The sequence below is a fragment of the Andrographis paniculata genome, unplaced genomic scaffold (assembly GCF_009805555.1).
Source record: "Andrographis paniculata isolate CXL003 unplaced genomic scaffold, ASM980555v1 Contig59END, whole genome shotgun sequence".
Lineage (NCBI taxonomy): Eukaryota > Viridiplantae > Streptophyta > Magnoliopsida > Lamiales > Acanthaceae > Andrographis > Andrographis paniculata.
Window position 1 is genome coordinate 4,078,925 of NW_026137594.1, and position 26,613 is coordinate 4,105,537.

General features: G+C 32.0%; 2 protein-coding genes and 1 long non-coding RNA gene across 8 annotated transcripts; all 3 read right to left on the reverse strand.

Moving 5' to 3' along the window:
- Nucleotides 1-797: 797 nt before the first annotated feature.
- Nucleotides 798-5,047, reverse strand: LOC127258301 (potassium transporter 8-like). The gene is made up of 8 exons (XM_051285099.1): nt 4,448-5,047; nt 3,857-4,343; nt 3,724-3,777; nt 2,912-3,172; nt 2,779-2,831; nt 2,576-2,699; nt 2,243-2,497; nt 798-1,900 (listed from the first exon to the last, which is right to left on the reverse strand). The coding sequence occupies exons 1-8, from the start codon at nt 4,484-4,486 to the stop codon at nt 894-896; spliced, it is 2,280 nt and encodes a 759-aa protein (XP_051141056.1). The 5' UTR covers nt 4,487-5,047; the 3' UTR covers nt 798-893.
- Nucleotides 5,048-8,543: 3,496 nt separating this feature from the next.
- Nucleotides 8,544-11,933, reverse strand: LOC127257862 (uncharacterized). 6 transcript variants are annotated; one of them, XR_007840167.1, is made up of 7 exons: nt 11,583-11,928; nt 10,595-10,681; nt 10,216-10,488; nt 9,961-10,065; nt 9,797-9,852; nt 9,541-9,706; nt 8,544-8,730 (listed from the first exon to the last, which is right to left on the reverse strand). It is a non-coding gene; the product is annotated as an uncharacterized LOC127257862 (long non-coding RNA). The 6 variants fall into 6 exon arrangements; XR_007840170.1 differs by having other exon boundaries at nt 8,544-8,742; nt 9,541-9,852; nt 11,583-11,933; XR_007840171.1 differs by having other exon boundaries at nt 9,541-9,852; nt 11,666-11,929.
- A 3,027-nt stretch (nt 11,934-14,960) lies between these two features.
- Nucleotides 14,961-17,799, reverse strand: LOC127258451 (homeobox-leucine zipper protein HAT5). The gene is made up of 4 exons (XM_051285293.1): nt 17,241-17,799; nt 16,988-17,121; nt 16,603-16,842; nt 14,961-15,550 (listed from the first exon to the last, which is right to left on the reverse strand). The coding sequence occupies exons 1-4, from the start codon at nt 17,320-17,322 to the stop codon at nt 15,194-15,196; spliced, it is 813 nt and encodes a 270-aa protein (XP_051141250.1). The 5' UTR covers nt 17,323-17,799; the 3' UTR covers nt 14,961-15,193.
- Between the last annotated feature and the right edge of the window lie 8,814 nt (nt 17,800-26,613).

The window sequence follows — 26,613 nt, forward strand, 5'->3', positions numbered from 1 at the left end:
AACACAAAGTCACACAATTGCTACAAAAAATGTCATAAAATTCATTAACTATCAATGATCGGCTACTATCTCGCTTTTGGAGCAGCTAGTTACGTGATAGCAGTGTCAACCCATATAAAATATTCACAGAATTTAATTACAAATTATCCTATAACTATTTAACAAATAAAAAATAAGGGTTAGTCTTTTGTTACCAAATGCAAGACAAAACTTAAATTATGATTTTTCAAACCCGTGTTCACCAAAGCTCTGATACTACTATTAAGAATATATACTCTATAGGATCGATGACTCGGGGTTCCTACAACCAAATAATCTCACTAAAAGTATTAATAGGTTAGTGCCAATAATCAAAATAATAATAGAAGGATGAAGTTTGAAATGAAGTATCCCAACAAATCTTATTGCGTTTTCGTCAGAACAGGCGGAAGAGAGAATGAGTTTGTCGCTAGGGATAAAACTAAGAATGGATCCGATATTAAACAGATCATACCGGGTAGCACGATTTGGGTTGAATTGGGTCGGGTGAGTCGGTCGTACCAAAAACACACCCTAATATATACTACACAATTATTATTTTTATATTACCTATCTAATTCTTTATAAAATATTATTTCAAATAAAAAACACAAAACAAACGCGCCGCAATTCTTGTGCCCAATCCTTTTACACGGTGAACGGTGAATTAATGAACTATTAATATAAATCATAATGTGATGGTTTACAAATAATTTAATTTGTATGACCAAAATATATTTTTCTATTTCTACAATCATCATTTTCACTAATTTATTTAAAAAAAAAAAATCAGAGAAAAAAAATAAAATAATTCGAGTGTAAATTCCCCGGTGCAAAAAGAGGTAGAAACGTTAAGAAAATACAGGCTATACGTATCATACATAGTAAACCATTCCTACCTCCAACGTGGAGGCCTGAGGAAAGCTCGATGCGTACGACGGCGCCCTCGAGTTCCGCCGGAGAAAATCATACCCGCTATTTATAGCCACCCGTTTCATAAGATTCGACCCGGCTTTTGCCTTCACGTAGCAATGAGCCAATATGAACGCAATCCCGCCCTCCCTCGCCTCCATCAGCTCCCGCAGCTCCGCCCGTTGCTCGCCGCTCATCCGCGGGCTTTCCGGAAGGACAAATCTTACGCGTTTCCTCGGAGCCTCCGGCGAGCTTTGGTCGCCGTCGTAAATTCGTAGCCCGTTTGTGGAGGTCGACGTCGTCCCGACGACCGCCATTTTCTCATCATGATCGGGGCTGCTGGTGATGGTGGAGTGTGGAACGGGGCATCGAATGAACTCCGCAATGCTGCAGATGAGGTTCCTTTCGAATTCGACGTCGTCCATGGCTGTGTCCCGGTAACCGTACCGCGCGATGCACCGGTAGACTCGGAATTCCTTCGGGCCAACTCTCCCGACTAAGAATCTCTCGTCGGGTCGCACATGGGGCACCGGGACGTGCTTGATGCAGAACAGAATCAGAACCTGGTGGAACGCCGGGAGGTTCGTCGCGAAGTGGGTGAAGATCGACGGGACGCCGGAGACAAGCTCCGTGTGTATGAGGCCAATGCCGCGGACGCGGACGATCCCGAGGTCGGGTGTCAAGTTTAGGAGCCAATTGATCGACACCTTGTTGTGGAACTCGAACTCGTACTTTTTCTGGGTGCCGTAATGCCAGGTGTACATTATAAGGAGGAATACGAACGAGAGCGCAACGGGGACCCACGCTCCCTCGCGGAACTTGATCAAAGAGGCCGAGAAGTAGAGCGCTTCGATGGACCCGAAGAAGAATATGAAGGAAATGGCCAATAGGATGCTCTTGTTCCAACATAAAACGATGACGAGCGACATGAGCGAAGTCGTCACCAACATGACCGTTATCACCACGAGACCTAGAAAAAAATATCGAAACATAAGTCACCGGTCGAGACATAGCTAAGCTTGTTGAATTAGAAATTCAATTGTTAGTTAAATGTAACTCTTTGGGCTTTAAACCTAGACTCAACGTCAACTACTTTTTATATCTGATCGTGAAAATAACGGAAAAAATCCTAGAAGTTTTCTCAGAAGAGATTGTGTGATAGGCTTGAAGAATACAAAACTCTCAATTAATTGCAGATCAGATCAACTGCGCTAATAGAATCAGGTTAGATTTAACTTTATTTTATTATCTCAAATTATTTCGACACGACAGATCATGAACTCGACTTAACAACACGAACGAGGAAACTTACCGGATGCGTTGCTAATGTGTTTCGTGTCCCTAAACCCGATCGTAACAGCCAAGCAGAGAATCATCAAAGTCCAGTTGATTTCAGGTATGTAAATCTGGCCGCATATTTTCGAGGACGTGTGTATTATTTTGACTCTCGGGAAGCAACTCATTGCGCAGCATTGCTTGATTATAGAGAACGTCCCGGTGATGATCGATTGGCTTCCTACGACTGCTGCAAGAACAGCTATCGCAAGAACCGGCCATCGCAGTTTTTCTGCAAGAGTTTTTCCTTAACTCAATAAAAAAGCCTCGCAGAACAAAAGTAAATTCGAAAAAGGATTTGCGCGATTACCAGGTACAGATTCGTAGAATCCAATCCGGTAATCATTCTCAATCACGTGATGTTTCGATAGATACGCAGCTTGTCCCATGTAGGCGAGGATCAGAGATGGATAGACCACACAGGTAAATGCTATCTACAAAAAATGCAGTAGATGTGAATATCCGCAAGTTCGATCAAACTATGAAAATGAATACTAAAGTTCGTTTTTTTACCTTAATGGAGAGCTGCGAAAAGTGTCCAAGATCGGCGAACATAGCCTCCGAGCCTGAAAACATTTTTGAACATTTCGGGAATGTAAGGACAGAACAATTTACGAAAAAAATCATCACACTGTAAGATTATAACCTGTTATGCACAACAAGATCCCGCCCAACGACTTCCAGCCTCGTTCCTGCGTCTTGTTCAAGAATTTATACATGTAATAAGGCGAAAGCGCCTTGTAAACGTGCGGGTTCCAGTGCAATACATTGTACAGTCCGATGGCACTGATGCAGAACAGCCAAGTTATCACTATAGGCGCAAACAGAAACCCGATCCGGTGCGTTCCAAAACGCTGCAGATAAAATAAGAAAACCAGTATCGCGCATGCAACCGGGACTTGTACATCTGATGCAGAACGATATAACAAAGTCAAACCAGCAAGATTCATACAACAATGTAAATCGAACATTAGTTACAAAAATAAAAATATCACCATAGCCATATATTACATTTCACCGTTCGTATAAATGAATAAAAAACACTTTACAGAGGTACAATGTTATCCACAAGAACTAAACTTATTGTATAAGCACCAAAGCAAGTTGCATATATCACAACATGTTAGGGAAGACAGCGACCTTACTTTATATGCATAAACTTTGTCCTAATAAAAAACATTTGATTTTTTATTAAGATGCCGAACTTACACTCTTTGGGAATCAACAGCAATCTCAGCTAATATTCTACTTGGCGTTGTTAACAATATATTAACAACGGCATGAATCCTTAAAAATCGAACAAGAGATATAAAGACAATGATATATAGACAAACACAATGGCCTGCAAGAAACTTAATGAATGATACTTCAATTCAGCATATTCAAACATATACACAAAAAAAACAAAAAAAAAAAAAAAAAACTCAAGAAATCCATTAAGACATTTAAAGAACTTACATTCTTGATGATGCCTCGACACGACGAGTTCCAACCCCGACACTGCAGAAAACACTGCACAACACAAAATAAAAACACACAAACAATCAAAATCCACAGCACAAAAACCAACACGGGCTGCAAGAAACCTCACCAGAGATTGCGGGTGTAAGCACGCCGTCTCCGATCACCATACAAGTCCCGATCAATGTCAAAGTGAGCAGCATCCTCTGCAGAAAGCCATGGCTTTCAAGCAATGATCTTAGCTTGAAACCAAGGCCCTTATTGCCCGATGCAATCCCATCCTTGTTGTATTCGAAAAGCTCCTCATCAGCAAGCTGGCCATTCGGGAGGGTGCTAACACGGGCGTGTCGGCACAGCAGAGAATACAGAGCAAAAGTCCCTCCTTCGCCATTGTCATCTGCTCTAAGCACTATGAACACGTATTTAAAAAGTGGGATCAAAGTCAAGGTCCAGAAAACAAACGACAAAACTCCAAAGATTTCCTCATTGGTCTCCGAATGCTGAATGTCCTCCGCAAAAGTGCTCTTGTAAACATAAAGAGGGGAAGTGCTTAAATCGCCATAGACGACCCCCAAGCTCTGATAAGCCAGCGTCAATACAGTCCTCCATGACTCCTTCTGCACCAGAAACAAACCCAACACAATTACACAGATTGCATTAAAATAAAGAAAGAATACACACACATATATATATATATATGTAATTAATCAAAAGCTCTTACCCTTAAACGACTGTCGGGGATACCGCCTTCACTATCCATTCCCTGACTCTTCAAAAACACAGTGAAACCATTTCTTGTCGATATCTAAACTACTGCAAAGTGACAATCTGAACAGGAAAACCCATAAAGATTTAAAGCCCCTCTTGAAAATAGGCCTGAGAAAATGACAAGATGGTAAACAGGAGGCTGAACCACCGAAGAACAAAAATGGTGGGAAATGGGAATTAGGGAATACAGAGAATATTTCCTGCCTGCCTGGTGAATTCAATATAATATCAGAATATTCTCACTAATCCCACCACACAAAAACACACACAAAGGGTGTGTGTATAAATATAAAATAAAATTGCTATGTAGTTAAAGAAACAGGATGAAGAAAATCCACCTCGGTGGATTAAATTAATGGATTGAGAGAGAGAGAGAGAGAGGTGAAGAGAATCGATTTCAGTGAAAGTCAGAAAGAAGCATTTTATGTGAAAATATTAGGTTAAGAAGAGTTGGATGAACAGAATAAAAAAAGAACGGGCGGCAATGAAGTTCTTTTCATACAATACTATCTGTCTTCTTTCTTTGCGGATTTGCAGATTGTTCTGTGCGTACTGAGTTGACTCGTTGAGTTCACTCGGATGGCTTACCGAGTTAATTTGGGGCAATGGTAAGGAAAACCATTAGGAACCAATCAATTAGTTTGCAATAGAAACACAAGCCACGTCATCAGTGAGTATATTATTAGGTTGCTACTTCAAATTTCTACCAACGTCTTTTTTATGGAGCTTGTCGGCATACTTAAAAAAGACTTTCTCGATTAGTAATTACATTTGCCCTAAATATTTACCAATTATGCGGCCTTCGGAAAATAACAATTACTCTTTTTGCTTCCTGTATAATAAATATTCTCTCTTGCCCACAAATTAATATTTTATTTTTTATTTGAAAAGTTTAATACTTATTGTCTTCTTTTTTATTATTTTATTTTTTCTTTTTTTTTTTCTGTATACAAAATAAATGACAAATTTGTGGACTCATAACAAAAAAAATAATAATAATTTAATTGTCTAAAAAAAAGCATATAAATATCAAATAAGGACAAGAAAAGATAAATTAAGAGAATAATTTTATCTTAATAAATAATAGGTAAAAATTGTTTTTTAGTCTCGTAATTGAATTCATTTATTATTTTAGTCTTGCAGGTGGAGCCTGTCGCAAACTAATCCCACAAGTGAAATTTTATTTTGTGTTTTAGTCCCCGGCACCTGAGACGCCGTATGGCTCGCCGGAGGCCACGTATCGCTGACGTAGCGGATACGTGGATTTTATTTTTTTTTCTTCATTTTTGTTTAAATTCTTTTTAAAATATATTTTTAATTTTATTTGTATTTTTTTAATTTTTTTATTTGGTGCAATTTAAAAAAATTTTAAAAATGAAAAAAAAATCCACGTGTCCTAGACACGTGGCTTCCTGCGAGCCATGGGGGCATATCCGGCGCCGGATGACTAAAACAATGGAAAATTTTCACTTATAAGACTAGTTTGCGACATGTTTCACTTTTGAGACTAAAATGATAAGGGGGTCCAATTACGGGACTAAAAAAACAGTTTACCCTAAATAATACTCCCTCTGTCCCAGATACCGTGTCTGCTACACTGTAGACACGGTATTTTAGGAGATGTGTAATTAATAGATAATTAAGAATGTATTAGTGAAAATAATTATCATATAATATAAATAATTATAAATTAAGATTAAGATAACTAATTAGTTTAATTAAAATTAAAAAAAAAATTATAAAATTTAAAATGAGATTAAAGTATGTAATTATTTTCCAAAAAAGGAAAGTGACATGGTACGTGAGACGGACAGAAACGGCAACGTGGACATGGTATCTGGGACTGAGGGAGTAATAATTTTTAATTTTTTTTTAGGAAAAAAATCAATTTTGGTCCCAATATAACAAAAAATTATCAACTTTGGTTACAATATAAAAAATTCATCAATTTTAATCACATTATAAACAATTTCAATCAATTTTAGTCCCGTTATAAATATTTTCAATCAATTTTGGTCTAACCGTTAAAAAATTAACGGAAATTACTGACGTGGACATGATGGAAATGGCGTGGCGGCTGACTTGGAAACTACATGGCCATATTGTTACATAACTATGTATAATTCAATGTATAATTATACATGACCTGTTGTTACACGACCATGTACATTAATACACGGCCATATAACAACATGGTCATGTATATTTCAGTGTATAATATACATGACCATGTACATTAATACATGATCATATAAGAAGATGATCATGTATATTTCAGTGTATAATTATACATGACCATGTATAATTTTACACGGGCCGTGTACATTTGTGTTTTAGTTTAAAATTTTATTTTTTTGTTATATTTTTTTTTAAAAAAAATATTTTGAATTTAAAATAGTTAATATAGTTAAAATGGACAGAATAAATAGTAATCATAATATAATTAAAATTTATCAATTTTAATTCAAATATACAAATTTATAAGATATATTCTTTTGAAAGATGTTGTCTAAAATTCTATTACTCATTAAAAAAATTTTTCTTACAAACATCCAATTACACAACTATTTTTTAATTTTGTATATTATAGTAGTATTAAAAATTAATTTATTATTTCAATACAATAATTGGATGTTTGTAAGAAATTTTTTTTGGTAAATAATAGAATTTTAGACAAAATCTTTAAAAAAACATAGTTGATAAATGTTTATATTTGAATTAAAATTGATACATTTTAATTATTTTGCGATTATTATTGATTTTTTTTTCATTTTAACTTTATCAACTATTCTAAATTCAAAACAAAAATTAAAAAAATATAACAAAAAAATAAAATTTTAAACCAAAACAGAAAGATAGTATAGAATTATACATGGCTGTGTAACAACATGGTCATGTATAATTATACATTAAAATATACATGACCATGTTGTTATATGACTATGTATCAATATACCCCGTGTAACAACGTGACCATGTATAATTATACACTGAAATATACATGGTCGTGTATAATTGTACATGGCCGTGTAGTTTTCAAGTCAGCCGCCACGTCACTTTTGTCATGTCCACGTCAACAATTTCCGTTAATTTTTTAACGATAGGACCAAAATTGATTTAAATTATTTATAACGGGACTAAAATTGATTGAAGTTATTTATAACAAGATTAAAATTGATGAATTTTTTATATTAAGACCAAAATTGATAAATTTTTGTTATATTTGGACCAAAATTGATTTTTTCTCCTTTTTTTGTAACTTTTTTTTTTTTTTTAAATCAAAATTTTAATAAAAATTTGATAATACCATTCTTTCTTCTTTTACTTTTTACCTATCTTATTTTATATTAAAATATCATTTTTTATATTATTATTATTTTCATATTCAAACAAAATTACATAATTAACTGAGATAAGGAGAATACTAATTTTGATGTCATATAAAGATCTAAACATATATATGGATTGTGTATTAGGTATGGTTACTCATTTAAATTAACTAATTCAAAATTAGTCTAACGTGAGACTTATTTTCCCTGTCACGCAATACTTACACAATACCAACTTACCAAATATAGCGACTAAAATATAGAAAAAGTCTAAGCACGCGACGTTAAATAAACAATACTCGTGGAATAATAATGGCCAATCTAGAAGCAAATCAACATCATGTAGGTCACCACCATAAGATATTAATCGATTGACTCATCCAAACTTTTGCATATAAAAATTACAACAACTGTTCAATAATATGACACACAGCGCTTCAGCTACTTGGTTAGGCGTCTGCACGGTGCTATGCTATTGATAATTTATGTGAGAATATATTTCATCTTCTCTATAGTCATTCCCAATATTTTTATAATAAAAATGAATATAATTATAAAAACAGAGAGACAAAAGCCGCAAAATCAAAATCAGTGAGATTGAATGAAGAGATTATAATATTATCTCGTCGCCTATCTTCACCGTTCAATTAAAAAATAATGTAACAGATTAGAACTAATTCAAGCACTGAGTATTAACTGCACAAGCTTTTCAAGTATTAATTCATATAAATGTTCTTTTATGCATTAAAAATAAATAAATAAAGGGAATAACATACCAAGTGGAGATTGGTAGAATTGGGAACAATCCAAAAATAATCCATCAAAAAGGTTCAAATGATGGTGGTCCAATATACACACAATTGTGTATAGATAGAGATGCCCAACTTTTTGACTTGAATGTGTTGTCCTGCACCACACACTTTTTAGACCACTTAATTTAAATTGATACAAAATTAATGCTATAATAATAATAATAATAATAATAATAATAATAATAATAATTTGCACTCCCTGACTAAGCTAAACTACAACCAAAATTTCTTATACTACTTTTCCATGTAGCTTTCACAATTATGCACAAAGTTAGGCACATTTAATGCTATAATCCATAGTGTGCTTCAATGGAAACTCAATGTGATACAAACATTATTGATTGCACATTTAAATCATGGAGATGTCATATCAGTAGTTACTTAATGCAGAAAAGATGTAAAGACAGTGCAATTTGTATATATAGAGAAAATATAGAAAATTATTGAATATATATATTATCATGAATGAATAAATATCACAGAAGACAAAGCTTATGTTGTGCATATTAGATACGTGTGGAAGAAATATAGTGCTGTGGAGTGGTCCACTTCATATCTGACAAATGTTTTGCTTTCAAATTTGGATGTTTAGTGCCAGAGAGATTAATATACATACATGCAAATGTGTGTCTATCTAAGTTTTCTAAGTCTCACTGCCAAATTTCGAAATTAGGATAGACCTGATCGACAGCCAATCTTATCACCAAAAATATAATGATTTTTAAGAGGTAATAAAAAAAAAAAGCAGTTCTACTGAAAAGATCATAAGATAGTTGTAATGGTTCCCTACACATGTTTAATTAGGCAGCAACTAAGCAAGAATAGTTAGAATCATCAGGTTCAATTTTTTTGCAGGTGCAAAAATGGAGAATTTAAGACAAGAAAATGGATAAGGAAGCACTCACTAGATTATCGGTATCTGACCAGCCGTATTCTATGTACACAAGATAGATCCCTCCCGAGGAATAGTGGTGACACGAAGGACGGCTTGCTTGCTCAAAGGTGAGAGCATTGATTGGCACAAATGCTCCCAAGAAGCTACAATGAGTTCTTCAGAAGAAGGCTTTGGGTCTGCAGCATTGTGAATTTTATCCAATAAATCAATGATGCTGTCATTGAAAACTTTGGAGATGTCTGCAGAAGCCATAATTGCAATCTTACAAAGGGCCCTTCTAGGGTTCTTCATGGATTTTACTACTAGGGATATCAAATCACTCCTGCCCATTAGAATTTTGAGACTAGGTTACGAAATTCATAAAATGCTGGCACAAAGAGTGTGATCATGCTTGACTTAAAGGAAAGATCAAGGACGTGTAAGCACTTACAACATGCCAACAATGGCATCCTTGTGATATACAGACAATCTGCGAACATCATTCAGAGCATCACACACTGAAAGCCAATCTTTGGCGCCAAGCCTCCACAAGTGTCTAAAAGAAAATACAAGTAATGAGCAAAAATTTTGCATATTAAAAGTGATTCACTAATTAAATTTGCAAAGACTACCAATTCACATTGAGGTTCACCATGAAAAAGCTTAGCAAAAAACTTCTTTGGAAATAACAGCAAAATGACCATACCTTTATACATTCCTCCACGTCTTCCACATCTGCCAATTTATCTGATTCTATGTACTCTGTTTCTAAATTTATGATTTCAACTTGAGAGTTCTCTATTGTATCTCTCTCAATGGAAAGGTCAACCAAACATCCAATCTTTTCCTTACTCTTTTCTTTTGTGTTTTCGTAAGTGCTTTCAACAAGGGGTTTGATATAGTTTCCACTTTTAACAAGGCCAGGAATATTATGAACATCTCTGAGAGCTATCTCAGACATTCTGGAAACTATAGGCACCTGAAAACAAGAAAATTCAAAATCAAAAGTCTGTAACATTCAACAAAACTAAACCGCAATAAACTTCTTTGTATATAGCCATTGTAGCTGCTAGCTAAATGTGTACCTAAATTTGTTGAAGATCTCAATCTGAGATCTTATTTGGTTCGATAGTCCACCTACGAGAATCACCTTTGGTTTTCGGCCGTTGGATCTGTCCAAATGATGTTCATCAGTCTCTACCAAAGTAGCTGTGGCCCAGCAGCTAGTGATTTGTCAATCTAATAATTTTACATAAAAGTGCAGATCATGAAAAACAAATGACACTTCTATATACCCAGTGAAGCACATTGCAGTTTGCAACTAGGAAAAAACTTACTAGCTACAACTCTAGATATCAGCTGATCTCTATTGATATAAGCCATTTTCTATATTGATGAACACCTTCGTCTCCAGTATACTCCCACATGAAACCTAGAGCTAAATGAATCGTTTCTATCAGAACAGGGAGGATCAATAGATTCTTTATTCTCTATTCCTCTTTTACTTTTGTTTCCACAATCGTTCCAATGATGTCAGTGGAATCAAATATCTATATCTATATCTATATAGATATAGATATCCCAATTCTTAAGAGCTACTTAGCTTAAAGCTGAACAAAGAAAAAACATTTATATCAATCTAGTCAAGCTGAAGCATGCATGGAGTGGAAAAAATGTATGACCAATGTGCCAAATCTAATAAACCCAATCACCAGAAAATATCATACTCATGATGCTAAATGAGTGTCAAAATTGTGCACAGATGAGCGTATCTACTTCACCAATACTAGCCATTCTTCCAAATCTATTCAAATAATTACGGATCAGTCAAATACAAACTTAAGAAGATCACATAATCAAACAAACAACACAAATTAACCTAATCATGGACAAATACATTTCGAACAGACAAAAAATCACCAATCTAACGACTGACAATTATGATATAGAAAAAAAGAACAAAAAAGGCAATAAAATCAAGTAGAACAAACTAAAATGTAGTAAAAAACAGTCAAACACACATTCAACTCAAAACTCAAACACAAATGCATTAAGATCTCACAATCCTCCAACCTCAGCACCTCCATTCACAATGGATCACCGAAATCAAATCCACTTGAAACGTCTCAAAGGCCCTAGCGAAACAGAGAAATCACCTCCACACGATGCACCGGAGTAATCAAGGAAGAATGCCACGAGATAACTCTGACTACAATAACAGCGACCTGCGTCTGCAGTTTGCGAGACACACGCACTTACACACTCTTTCTCTCTACATATATACATTATACACATTTGGGCCTAGCCTGACCGACGGGCAGAATGGACTGCGTATTTTAGCTGCCCGAAGCAGGCCAGCAGGCGGCAAGTGGAGTTATACTCGCACATGACCGGAGGGCAGAGATGAAATTACAACAATATCCCAACTGGCTCCAGAAACGTCAACAGTGCCACCGTCGGTTTCTTCCCTCGATGAAGAGCAATTTTAATATATTTAATGCAAATTAAAGGGGAAAATATGAGAAAATAATAATAATAATAATAATAATAATCATTGAGAGTCGATGCGTTCAAATTTTGAGCTGACTTCACCAGAGCGGACACTAGTTTTGAAATTGACGTTGCAGCAAATTATTCTTAAATCAATTACTTAATTGAAATAGTTTATCAATTTACTTTGTTAAATGTATGGGTAAAAATATGAAGCCAAAGTAAGAGAAATAAATCATTCTATAACACATTACACATTCTATTTTATTTTATTATTATTATTGTTATTTTTTTTTATGACGTGGTAACCGCAGCTGCTACCCAGTTTTGTTTACACTCAAATTTTTGAAATTTTAGAATTTTACAAAATTTTAAATATAATAAAACGTTTGGTATTTTATGTGATCTTTTTATTATATAAAATAAATACTTAATTTAATATTTTTTTGAAAAAATATTATTAATGAACAATATTAGGTCAGAGTTTGAACCCATAACTTATGAACATGTTAGACTCGTGTAACTTGTATAGTTTTAGTCAAGTCAAAATGAACACATGATTTCCTAAGGTGTGAGAGTAAAGTAGTAATGGGCTATCAATTTGAATGTGAGCAGACCACTTCATTGTATACTCCTCTGGGCTTTAGATCAAAATATTATAAATTGGAAGTTACAATTTTTATTTCTGAATTGTTGTTTAGGGTTCAAATGATCGATATTTTCAGGTCTTGCATGTCATACATAATTCGTTTAATATGACTTATTTTGTTGAACTTAGTTTGCAGATTATTAGGTTCGGTCGAAAATTTACTCAGAGTGCACTAATCGAATAGCAACTGAATTGGTACTGACTGTGCAGTGTCAACAAAATAGATATAAGAACTGAATTTAAAGTTCAAAATGTAGATAGGTATTTCAATCAATTTTTTCGTTTATTTATTTGTAGTAGAAATTTTATAATCTATAAATATTCATATTATATATATTTTATTGAAATATAATAATAAAAATATTTATAAATAAATTTTATGGACATAATAGGTAGGACGGAGAGAATAATAAATAAATTGAGAGTTAAAAATTTTGAAAGTTCATTTCATATTGTTAAAATCTAAAATCTCATAGTGCAATAAATTGAGTCATTCTTCTAGTCGAAGGAGAGTGTTCTATTTTATTTGAGGAATTTTCATAGTAAGATTACACCATATTTTGAGTAGAAAAATTTGAAAGGATTTTTGTCTAATACATTGAGTGTAAATCTGATCGAAGCTTTTAAAGATTTGAACCCGAAATGATATTCTGAAAAAAGTTTATGTTGTCTACTATGTCAACAAACTAATGAGTGTTTGTTTGGTGCAAAAAATTTCAAAGAAAGTTGAAAGAGAAAAATGTGAAGCTATCTACGCTTTCGTTCCGTCTCAGAACATATCCAATGGAGGTTAAGCTTATGCATGCTTATCTTGACGAATGAAGATGTATGTGTATGTGGTAGAAAATCTCATACTTTACATTGTGTGTCTGACGTCATAAAGCTGTAAACAAGCTGAACAGAGCCGAGCTTGTCATGTTTGAGTTCGGCTCGTTAAGGACTCGAGTTCGGCTCGTGTTCGTTCGTTAAGATATATTAGCTGAAATTTTTGTTTGAACTCGGCTGGTTTAACAATTTTTTTGTTCGTATTTGGCTTGACTCGGCTCGTCAAGAGAAATTTTATTTTATTTATTTAATTTTAAAAATTAAATAAATAAAATAAAATTTCTCTTGACAAATTAAATTTAGTTAATAATTATTATAATTTTTATTAATAACTTTGAATAAAAAATAGAATGAAATATAATATTTATAAAAATATATACTTATTATATATAAAATTATTAATTTAATTTTTTAATAAATACTATCGAACGTTCGCGAACAAGCTCGAGCTCGTTCGTGAACATAACGAGCCAAAATTTATGTCTGTGTTCGGCTCGTTTATCTTAACGAACGAACTCTTAGTGAGCTCAAACGAGCCGAACCGAGCCGAGCTTGCAAACTGATCGTTTGTTTTACAGCTCTATGGGAGACTTGTGGAGTTTGTGCGAGGAGTTTTTGTATTTTGTTTCTACTTACTCGTTACGGAACTTACTTGGATCGGTACCTCGTAGGTCGGTTGAGGGTTGAATTGGGCCAACAAATGTTGGTGTTGTGTTTGTTTTGTTTATTTCTGCATGGACGTTTCTATGATCTGTTCGTTGTTCAATTCTCTTACCGACAACATCATTTAAAAGTGTTCAAAATTTGAGTTTAAGATGTAAAAATGCATTCGGTGAGACCGTCAATAATTTTAATATGTTTAGATTTTTTTTTTTTTTTTAATAATTTATACTATAACCATAAGATTATATATAAATAAATAATACAAGAAATTTAGAATAATAATAAATTATTGATAGAAGCAATGTGTTTGTTCACTTATTTTTTACATGAAATAATTTTTCATAAATATTATTAAAAAAATATAATATAATAATATTAATATATATAATATCTACTTTATCCAAAAACAGAAAAATTAATAATTTAATACAAAATATTATTTTTTATCACACTGATACAATTTTTTATATATAACATTAAAAAAAAAAAAGAAAAAAACACATAAAAACAACTGAAAATAAACAAACTCATATATATATTAGTGAAAGTTAAATAAACTTGATATATGATCCTTCCTCCATCCATTAAATTCATGCCACTAGTATTTAATTTTTTTTAACTTCATAATTCGTCATCAAATTTATGCCACTAGTATAATTATTATTATTATTTTTAACTTCATAATTCATTTATAGTAAGTCGTTTATAATTTTAGTAACAATGATAATTAATTTTTTTTAATTATTCATTATATCATATATTTTTTTAATCAATTGTTTAATATGTACATTATTTTCGTATTAAAATATTATTTTATAAAAATATTTAATTTAAGTCAATTCCTTATAAACAAGCAAACAAACGTAGATACATTATTCACCACATTTCACGTACGTAAGAAGGTTTTTCTGAAAAAAAAACACTCGCCGTATTTATATAGAGATTATTTATTTTTTAATTAAAATATAAGATCTCGATTTTAGGCAGAGCTAGTAATAATAAAATAACTTTACGAAGCAGCTAGAAAATCCATGCATATATATATATCACTTAATCTTTAAGAAGACCAGATCGTAGCACACCAACCCATGTGCTCTTGCTGCTCCCCGACGGCGGCGGCCGCCGCCGTGAACATGTCGGGGAAGTACCGCCGGCCATCTTCCTGCTCGGAATAGTCATTATTGCTCGGGAAATAGGAATCACCGCTGTCGAGATCAAGCTGAGGGCCGGCGGCGTCTTCGTCTACCACGCCGCTACTGTTGCTGCCGGTGCTCAGGCGGTCCTCGACCTTCCCGATAAATTGCAGGCACGGCGGCGCCGCCGCCGGGAGTGGATCAGGAGAATTAGTATTCTGCTGATCCGATTGATCTCCACGTGGTTCTTTGGGTTGCAACTTCTCCGTCAAGGAAAGGAGCTGTCATTTTAACACACGTATATGCATATATATATATATATATCAGTAATAACTATTGGTTTCTGTGAAATATCACAAACTCAAGATAATTTAGTTGTCCAACTCAATTAAAAATTTATCTAGGCTATGTTTCTTTTGGAAAATTTTGATTTGAATTTGATATTAAAATAATGTATAATATGATATTTTGTAAGAGAAAGAAAAAATATATTTTTTGCAAGAGTCCAAATATTAAAAATTTAGGTTTTGGAGGCAAAAAGAAACAAACCCTAGATATTGATTATATACTCACTCATTCCCACTTAAATTGTTGGTTTTGGTTAGATACAGAATTTTAGGTGTTAAGTAATTAGTAAATAATTAAAAAATATATTGGTAAAAAATAATTAGGACTTAATAAAAATAATTATAGATTAAAATTAAGATAGCTAAATAGTTTAATTAAAATAAAAAAAATTGAATAATGAATTTTAAAATATGATTAAAGTTTATAATCATATTTTCAAACAAGAAAATAATAAATTATGTTGGACAAACATAAATAAAAAGAGTGGACAAATTAAATGAAGTATAATTTAAATCATAAATCTATAAGTAGCATGTGACAACAAAATTTGGTGAATTATAAGTTTGTGTTCACGTAGTAGTGTTAAGCTAACAAGGAAAATGAGTGAATCCAAGCAAGCTATATATAATTAATTGAGTAGTGAGTGAATCGATCGATCAGGTGGGGTTTATGCTTTATAGAAGGATAGATGCTATTTTGCTTGACTGAAGCAAGAATAAAATTGAAGAACTGAATTGAAGGCGACAGGATGAGTTATTTTATACATATCGCCATGGCTGGGAACGAATCTTAGGTGGAGGTCCCGGACCCGGCACGTCCCGACCGTCGTCATGAAGGACGGGGCAGGTGTGTGTTCATAAGAACACCATGGAAATAGTTAGCAGATTAAAGCAATAAATCTCACCTACTTTCTCTGATCCTCATAGTCTCTGTTTCTGATAAATTAAATGTAATTTAAAAGAGACGATCAGATATGGTTACGTACCTCGGCTCTGAGCTTGTCGTTTTCCTTGTGAATGGAGTCGAAGTTAGAGCGGAGAGATTCGTAGGAGGTTCTGAGCTGATCGTAGTCCCGTTCGAGTTGCTTGGTCTTCCACCGTGCGCGACGGTTCTGGAACCACACCGCTACCTGCCTCGGCTGCAAGCCGAGCTCCTTAGCCAGCTGCGTTTTGCGCTCCGGCTCCAGCTTGTTCTCCGCCTCGAAACTCTTCTCCAGCAAGTGCACCTTCAATTTTGTGAGGTAAATCAGAAAAAGTGTGCATTATCTCTGTTTCCAAACTCAACATCAGTTGATTCAACCTTGGAGATGAATTTATGATTAGGATCGGTTTTTGGAGACGAAATAGAGAAGTCAAATTAATGGATCGAACCTGCTCGGAAGTGAGGCGGCGTTTCTTCTCCGGCAACTGCTCATCGAAATATTCCTCGTCGTACAGTTCCTCCGGAGCACTGAAAAAAGGTCGTTTCGTGGAGGTTTCCTCCATGTGCATCGCCGATCTTGCTCCTAAACCAAATTCAATTCTTAGTTACTAAGATAGTTGAATTTCCTTCAATTCCTCACTCGATCGAAACAAAAATTCAGGAAGAAGTAGAAAACCAGCTAGGATTGAATATATACAATACCTCGAAAACTGGAGTTTCCACTTCCGAGGAACAGCATATTGCTGTGGCAAGATGCATCGAAGAAAAATCGACCGGATTCCATTTCCTTTCTCCGATCTCCGACTAGAGATCGATCGATCGATCGATCGATAAAATCAATACCGAAAACCACAAGCAGCTACGTATGTATAATCTTCAGTCTTCACTCGATCGAATTAACGGATATAAACACCTCTCTTTATATTACACAATTTTATTGCTGAACTGCTATTAATAAAGCTTGTGATTAGAATAACATTAGCTTATGACGGAAGAAGCTCGAGCACCATAGCAACCTCGCCGGCGTTCCCAACGGACAGATGCAAAATCCCATCATGCGCTGCACGACTCCTCCCAGCTCCGGCGGTGAATTAAAAACACAATTCCGAGGTACAAAAGAAGGCTGATTGATGAAGAAACTAAATCGGAGGATTCAGAAACCTTCGAGGTCGAAGGAAGGAAGGAAGGAAGGAGAAAACTGTTGGTTAATTCATAGCGCTCACCAGTTGAGATGCTTCTGCTTCACTGATTGATCCTCGCATCTAACGTCGATCTCAGCGGGGCCGAGGGCTTTTATAGGGAAATTCTGTCGGCTGAAATGACTATTTTGCCCAAGTGGACTTGGGAATATTGGGTGCTGGATGGAAATGATTGGTCTGGGCTGATTTGGAAATTCGAGAGGATTATTTTAATTGGGCGTGGCTAACCTGCGCCGGGGGTGCGTTGGCGCGAATCTGGGCCGTCCTAAAGCTGTTACTTGTGGAAGATGCCCCGTTCCCATTCTCTACGGTCGGGAATTTGTCGGGTGCGGTACAATTACACGCTGTAACTTTCGGTCAACGGTTGAAAAATAGATTTAACCATTTCAACCCTGTGTTAAATATGGTTCCGTAATTGCGTGGAAATGGATTTATGACCCTGAAGTCCTCTTTGTATGAATCGATTTTGAACAACACGTTCTGACAGGGAAAGCCTTATATCTTGAAGTTAATTCCTCAAGTTGATGATAAAATCTACGCACGTTCCAGTAGACATTATGCGCTTGTTACACAACAACCCCTTAGGGGGAAGGGCAAAACAAAGGGGACAACGAGTAGGAGAAATGGAGGTTTACCCGACCCCGTACATCTGTAACCTTACAATTGTGTTCTGGAAATCGATCCGGGGCAAGTGTTCGGATCTATTATGACATAGTCGAAGTCCAGGGTTCAAATATCTATAGCTTCCGTGTCACCTATCACACGTAATTCATCAATTATAATTTGCATATTGGATCTAGTTTACAAAATATTAGGTTCGACCAGGGTTTATTCAATACACTACTTTCGTCTCACATTTGGTGTGTTGGTTACTGTAGACACGAGAATTTATGATAAGTATAATTATTACATAATTAAGAATGTATTAGTGAATAATATTAACCTATAATATAAATAATTATAGATTAAGATTAAGATAACTAAATTAGTTTAATTAAAATTAAAAAAAATAAATTTAAAAATTTAAAATGAGATTAAGATGCTTAATCATTTTCCAAAAAAGAAAGTGACATGAGATGTGAGACGAACAAAAACGGCAACATGGACATGGTAGGTGGGACGGAGGGAGTATATATTTTGACAACTATCATTTCAAAATGTGCGATCCTTGTGGAACCGATCTCGTAGGGTTGTACGTTTGTCCCCAGGCACGTTGCAGGCCTGTAACATTATCGTAAAACATATGGCGCCAGGGCTTTCCGAAGGGAGAGCTATAGCATGGGCCAGCAACACGCATGTATTACATATAGCAATCGAGCTTTGCTCCGGGAAAAACTGTAAGTCGGGATTGCTAAAACAACCTACACCATAGGTTGCGACGTGGCTGGAACAAACGCAAAATTATATAGCCATTGTGGGGGCTGCTCATTGCCCCTCGGCATCCTCGATGCCCCCTGAGCCGAATAATTCTCTCATTTAAGCTGCGTCAGTATAATTTTCAAATTGTCAATGTCCACGATCTTCGGGTATGTCAGTTTCTTATAGTAGGCCATTTCTTTGGTTGGAATTTTGTTAATTTGTGTTTAATTTTTTTAAAATATTGTATTTCAAATCGGGAGTAAGTGTTTTGTGTTCTTGTCATATTTTTTCGGTCAATTGTAGATTGTGGTGAATGGTGAGTTTCCTTCTGGCACAATTGAAATATTGTTTAGGATCTATTTCAAATATAAAATGTCACGTGTTATTTATGTCAGGTTTGGATGTGTTGATTTGATGAACGAATTTAATTTTTATTGGGGGAATTAACTTTTGGTAATTCAATCCAGAGAAATGAAGGTGGGATATTTTGAATAGCAATTTCGGAAGTTTTTTAGTAATGAAAATGAGTGAAACCCTGTAACTGATAAATGAATTTATTTGCAAGTAAATTCTATTATGTTTTTGGGCCTATGCTGCATGTTCATGACCGTAATTTTGACATTTTTATATTACTCCCCCTATTCAATTTGAAAGTATACATTTAATTTTAACGTTTAGTTTAAAAATAATAATATTTTAATTAAGTGGATAGTTAAAGTAGTATAAAAATAATTTTGTCTTTTTCTTTTTGGTGTAAAAATAATAATGTGATGGTAAAGTAAGAATATTTGTAGAAAAAATAAAGCATTTTTGAAATTGTTACTTTGTAATTGGACAACCCCAAAAAAATATGTATTTTTTGAATAGACGAAAGGAGTAACTATTATCTATCGACAAAGATGTCATTTAGCAGGTTGAAATCAAAGTCTATGGGCCGGTTAGATCTTGACCTAAGGTATTTGTGTCTATAATGCAAGTGTGGGACCATTGCGGCCATCCGAGTTGTCGGTCCAACGAATGAAACACAAGGAAAACTATCTTGTAATTATCGAGTTGGAAACTGTGATTTTTTCCGTTGGCTTGATTCTGTTAGCACTCGTGTTGGGGAGTGGGCAACGATGGGGATGAAATTAAATACTCGGAGGTTCAATCTACTGCGTTTGAGACGGAGCTCCTCAAAGAAACAAAAATGATTGCAGATGAAGCGTCTCAATTAAAAACAACTGTGGAAGAACTACGTTGTGAAATAAAAGCCCTGCGAGCTACAATGAAGTACATCAAACTTGTCATGATTTCTGTTGTTGTGCTAAACATACCCAAGATCTGGTTTTAATCAGTTGATATATGCTCAAGTCATGTTCATAATGGTCCGTCTCCTCTCGTCTCGTCTTGTCTTGTCTTGTCTTACCTTGCCTTGCCTTATCTTGCCTTGTCTATCTGTTACTGGTAGTTGTGTAGTAGCATGAAGAAGATTGTTTGTTTTGCAACTTTAATGCAATTTTCTATTTTGTAATACAAATATTCGTAATGGTCCATGTACCATCCCGTAATGCAATAGGATGTATGCATGAAGAATAGATAAATTTGCTTGGAATTTAGCCAATCAATTATGCAACTATAATGCAATATGTTTGTTTATGATAACATTTTACATGCCATAATATGGAATTCATCCAATCAATTTTGTCATAATAATAATACACATTGTTGATATACCTTGAATTAAATTTGCTGCTTCGCCGAGGTTTTATGGAGTAGTTTTCATAGTAGAAAATCACTTATACCATACAAAAACAACATGCAATACAAATCTACTAGCCGTGCCATGCCAATTTATCCCATCCCTAAACAAGCGAAAAAAAATAGTTCAACCTAACAATACTTTTCATATCCTAAGCACGAAACAAAACAACCTTACACTACTTCATTGATCATAGACACAAAAGATAGCGAAACACATAATATTTCCGATCCGAGTCACAAAATGTGGAGAATAAAAGGCATAAGTGAGCCCAATATAAAGTGGTTCTATACTAACAAAATACATGTTATCAAATTAGTCCGGCTACGTTGTCCACCGGTCTGAAATGTACATCACAATAATTTAGAACCAATCAAATCTAATTATCGGAAAAAATTAATAAATTTATTCCAAAAATACGATAAGATACCGACAATTTTTAGGTTGCATATACAATAAGATCCAAAATTAGTCCAGAATGAAAGAGATTTAGCGGAGAGGGAGGGGTTGAGTGTGCAATATTTTATTAATTACGAGTAGGTTGTATATAGTTTTAGGACTATAATTTTGAGAACCTCAAGGGGTTTTATGGTATTTTGTCAACATATAATTATATAAATGTGTATTAAATTAATGTATAAAATTAGTAAGGGTATGATTTAAGTATTAAATGGTGTTATATATATATATTTATTTATTTATAATATATAAAAATTTATTTTTTAAAAAATAAAATGTATATTATTGTATATATTTTATTAAATAACAATTATTAAATTAATCAAATGATCAATTTGCTGCTGTTTTGAATGCTTGTACAAATCTTCTAGTAAATTGTGTTTTTTAATTTTCTTTTAAAAAAATCGATAAAAGGATCACTTGGACGCCTGTCCTTACTCTAGCCATGCAGAAATTGTCAAATAGGTTTTATTTTGCGCCCAAAACGAATTGTATAATACTCCGTATCACTTTACCATGTCCATGATTTTATTTATGTCCGTCTCATATCTTATGTCATTTTTTTTTTTTGAAAAATAATTATTCATCTTAATTTTATTTTAAATTTTTTAATTTAATTAAATTAATTAGTTATCTTAATCTTAATTTATAATAATTTATATTATAAAATAATTATTTTTACTAATATATTTTTAATTATCTATTAATTATACTTATCCTAAATTCTCGTATCTACAGTGACCAAGACACCCAATGTGGGACGGAGTTAATAATATTTTGTGAAAAATAATATATATTTAATATTATATATATATATATTATCTTTTAGAAAAGAAAAATAATTGCTATCCATGCTTCTATATATATATATATACGAGCCATATATATTTTCCATTAGGGTGAAAATTTGTATTACCATTGACCAGTGTGTTGCACTTATAGTTCAATTTTAAATTTCATGATCCAACACCTCTTTACAGTGATTTGCAGGGAACCACACCACCGTGGGTCCCACAGAGAATCGATCTTTTTTTTTTTTTTAATAAAAAAAGTAGTGTTTTCCTAGGTGGATCATATGGTATATTTTTTTAAAAAAATAAAATAAAATAAAACAGTAAATCCAATTCACAATATTATTATTATTATTATTATTATTATTATTATCTTGAATTGACAACTCACACCAAAAAAAATTAAAAGTGGGAATGTCACTGCCCACATAGAATTGTGTATTGAAATAATTGGTGCATGGATTAATTAATCAAATCATAATTATATATATATATATATATATATATTCGTCTTTGAACATCTAATTTTGATAATTAGTTTTTATCACCACCCCTTACACAATTGACGTTACGGCCGAAGCTGAGAAAACCAAAAACATACTCCTTGATATAAATTTCATCTAATCATTGACATTCCAACATTAATATATATTTTATTTTTTTACTATTTTATTGAAAAAAATATTCCAAACAAGACAGACCCAAAAAAACTATAGGGAATATATATGTTATTAATTTTTTTAATTAGTTATTTTGAGGAAAATGAAATTTCAAACTTCAAAAAATAAAAAAGATTATTAGTTGGATATTATTTAATTTCATGATATCGGGTTTGTTTGATTTTAATTTGAGTTCGAGTTTTTATTTGAATTTAATATTTTATAAGAATAAATAATATATTTTTATTAAAAATCGGATGGATTGAATAATGATAAAATTGATTTAAAATTCTAACAAAAACACACCCATTATTATGTACATTGGTGTATATAATAAATAAATAAATTTATAGTGGTATTAGCGATAAATTAATCATTCCAATCAAGAAATATTAAATTAAATTCCTCTTTACAAAATTCCATGAATTCACACTATTTTCATGGTCCACTTTCCATGTATTGCCAGTTGTAAGTAACTCACTAATCTCATTTCTATATTTGCCCTAAATTAAAATTTAGATTAGCCTATTTTAAAAATAATTTAAAATAAATAAAAAAATTGATTGATTGATTGATTTATCATAACTGATAATTTGTTTTTAAAAATATATAAATAAACCTAAAGATATATTAATGGAATCAAGGAACACCTAGCTAGCCTATCCAGTTCCCCTGTCTTTTCCCCAACATTAATAAATAATTTTACCAGGAAAAAAAATAATAATAATAATTTTCACCTATAAATTGCATAATATCCATGGAGTATATATATATATATAGATTCTTTTTCTTTTATTTTTTCAAATTCAAATTATTATTATTTACTTTACATATTTTTTAATAAAATAAATATTTTATTTCACAGAGCATCACATAAAAATATTAAACAAAAATTTAAATCAACATTCATTGACCATTGTTAACGTAATTATAACAATAGTTTCATTAACAATAATTGTCTATTGTTATCTTTTTATTTACTTGAAACAAGTGAACGACACAATATACGGGAAAAAAAAAAATAGTAGTTTGCAGAGTATTATGTTCGACCAGGAGTTTACTTAATGCACATTTTCGGATAGTAACTATGTTTCTCATGTTATTAAAAAAAAATTTGTTATGTTTTTTTTTTTTGATAAAAAAAATGTTATGTATTTATTTGTCTTCTCGAAAATATAATATATTTAATAATAAAGAAATGAAATTGAACATATCCTTAGTTCACCATACTTTGATCTTCATATATATATATATATATATATTGGAACAGTGATGACATTATTGCTTTCGAAAGCAAAGTTTATCTTATTTTATTTTTATTAGTAGTATTATATTTATTACATGACAAGGTTTGTGATGAATACGTATGAAAACAAATACTTAATTGATTAATAAATTGGCTACAAGTTTCCGAATTTATTTTTAATTTATTTGTTAAATGTGTTTGGATATATACATAAATAGCTATCAATTCATGGCCATATATATGTAATTGTGACACACTAGGAAGACTGATATATCAATTGATTTAATTGTTTTTAATAAATTTGAGTGTTGCATAAGCAATATTGTGTGGAGCCAAGACTGACAAATCATTCCTCTATCTAATTTATTATTATGATTTAATTTTTATACAATTAACAATATATATATATATATATATAATTCCAATATTTTGTAACTCTAATTAACTAAAATGAAGGAAAAAAAATATATTTGGTGACTAAAAAAGAAAAACGTTGTCGAAAGATTGAGAAAAAATTCACAGGAAAAATATTTTCTAAAAAATAATAGAATTATAGAACGGAGGTTAATGTGTGATTGAAATGGATGAGAAACTGATCTTGTCGTGTGCAACTAATCTGCATAACACAAAAATATAATTAATATTACAAATAAAAATAAATCCATTTTTAATTTTAATTTTATTATTAAATATAAACTAATATATGAATTACCTAAAAATAAATAATACAAAAATATCTGTAAACACAAAATTATATGAGTTTATTTATACACAGTACAAAATAAAAATAAAATAAAATAGTATAAATAAATTATACGTTAATACAATGCATCATCATCTTCAGATTATGTGGCACTCCAATATTTTGCAGGAAAAAAATTAGTGAAATTTCATTATTTATTAATTACGAGTATAAATAAAAATTTAAAAAATATTACATAAAAAATTATAAAATAATGAGACTTATCCTCGTTTTATACATCTTAGGATTAAAAAATATAATTACATAGTTTTAATTTTATTCATTATCAATATAATTATTTATAGAAATAATAAAAATTATATTTCAAAATTATTACATTTTCATTACTTTTAAATAGAAGTATAAATAAAAATAAAAATATATTATAATTTACTTTAATCATAAAATTAAACCAATTATTTTATTATCTTAAAAAATATATTAATTAAAATTTTATTAAATATAATATACTTAATAGAATTTAATACATATTTATTTTATTAAAAAATAAATTATTAAAAAAATAAAAAATAATAACAAAAAGTATTGGTGAAGTGAACCTCATACTGATCTCTTTTATATATATAGATAATAATAATAATTTTTAACTTTGATAAATATATTTATTAATTATAATTTCATAAATTATATCAATTATAACTATATCAATTAATATAATTATTTAATATCAATTATAATGAAAATTTTGGAAAATTTTATTGTCCATTAATTAGGGGTATAAATAAAGATTAAGAAAATATTAAATTAATTTTAAATTTTTTAAGAATTAAAAAATAAAAAAAATTATAGAATTATGAAACTTATTTACGTTTTTATATATATATTAAGATTACAAAATATAATTACCGATAGTTTTAATTTTATTGATTATTAATATAATTATTTTAATAATAAAAATAAATAAAATTACATTCCAAAGTTATTATATTTTCAATAGCCTTAATTATTACATTTGGTCAGATGCTCAAATGAGGGACGGCTACTCATTGTTTGGGGATTTCATTAAGTATGATACCGCATATCAAACAAACGAGCTACAGGTCACTGGGTAAACATAGAACATTTTTCTCTACATGTAGTCAGAATTTCATTTTTCATTATTCAGAATTTTATCTTTTATATATCAGCATCTTGATACACTATACATAACATCTGGTAAGTTATTTTTCATATATCAGATTATAACAATATTGCAAGATTTGATGCTTTCGTGTGATTTAATAATCATCACCAAACATCTATATTTGGGGCAACGTTATTGTATAAGGAAAAACAGGATTCATTCAAATGGATTTTCAATATCTTCTTAAAGTGTATGGACGGTCAAGTACTAAGAATTGTTTTTATGAATCAAGATTTCGCTATGCCCAAAGCAGTAAGAGATACAATGCCAACAATATATCATGCTCTGTGCACATAGCATATTGTACAAAATGCAAAGAAAAATCTCAATGCTCTTTACATTACAATTTATGTTGGATATAACACAGGTAAATGATGAATTTGAGAATTGAAGATGTCAATTACAACTATTCTATATACTTTGCATACATAGGTTTGTTGAAATATTTCAACATATTCTCTACAAGGTACAAGACGAAAATTAATTAGACCTTCGGTGGGAATATATGTTGCATATATGTTTTTCCAAATGGTCTCATAAGTGGTCATTAAGCATTCATTAATTGAGACAACAATGATTTTCAACTTGTATAAGACAATATTTTATTGCAGGAAAGAGAATAACACAACTGAGTGAATCACTTAACTTCTCAGTGAAAAGGTTTGAAAATATAATCTACAACCCTTATACTTTATGTAACTAAACATGCTTCTTTAGTTGATTCACTGCTGGCAT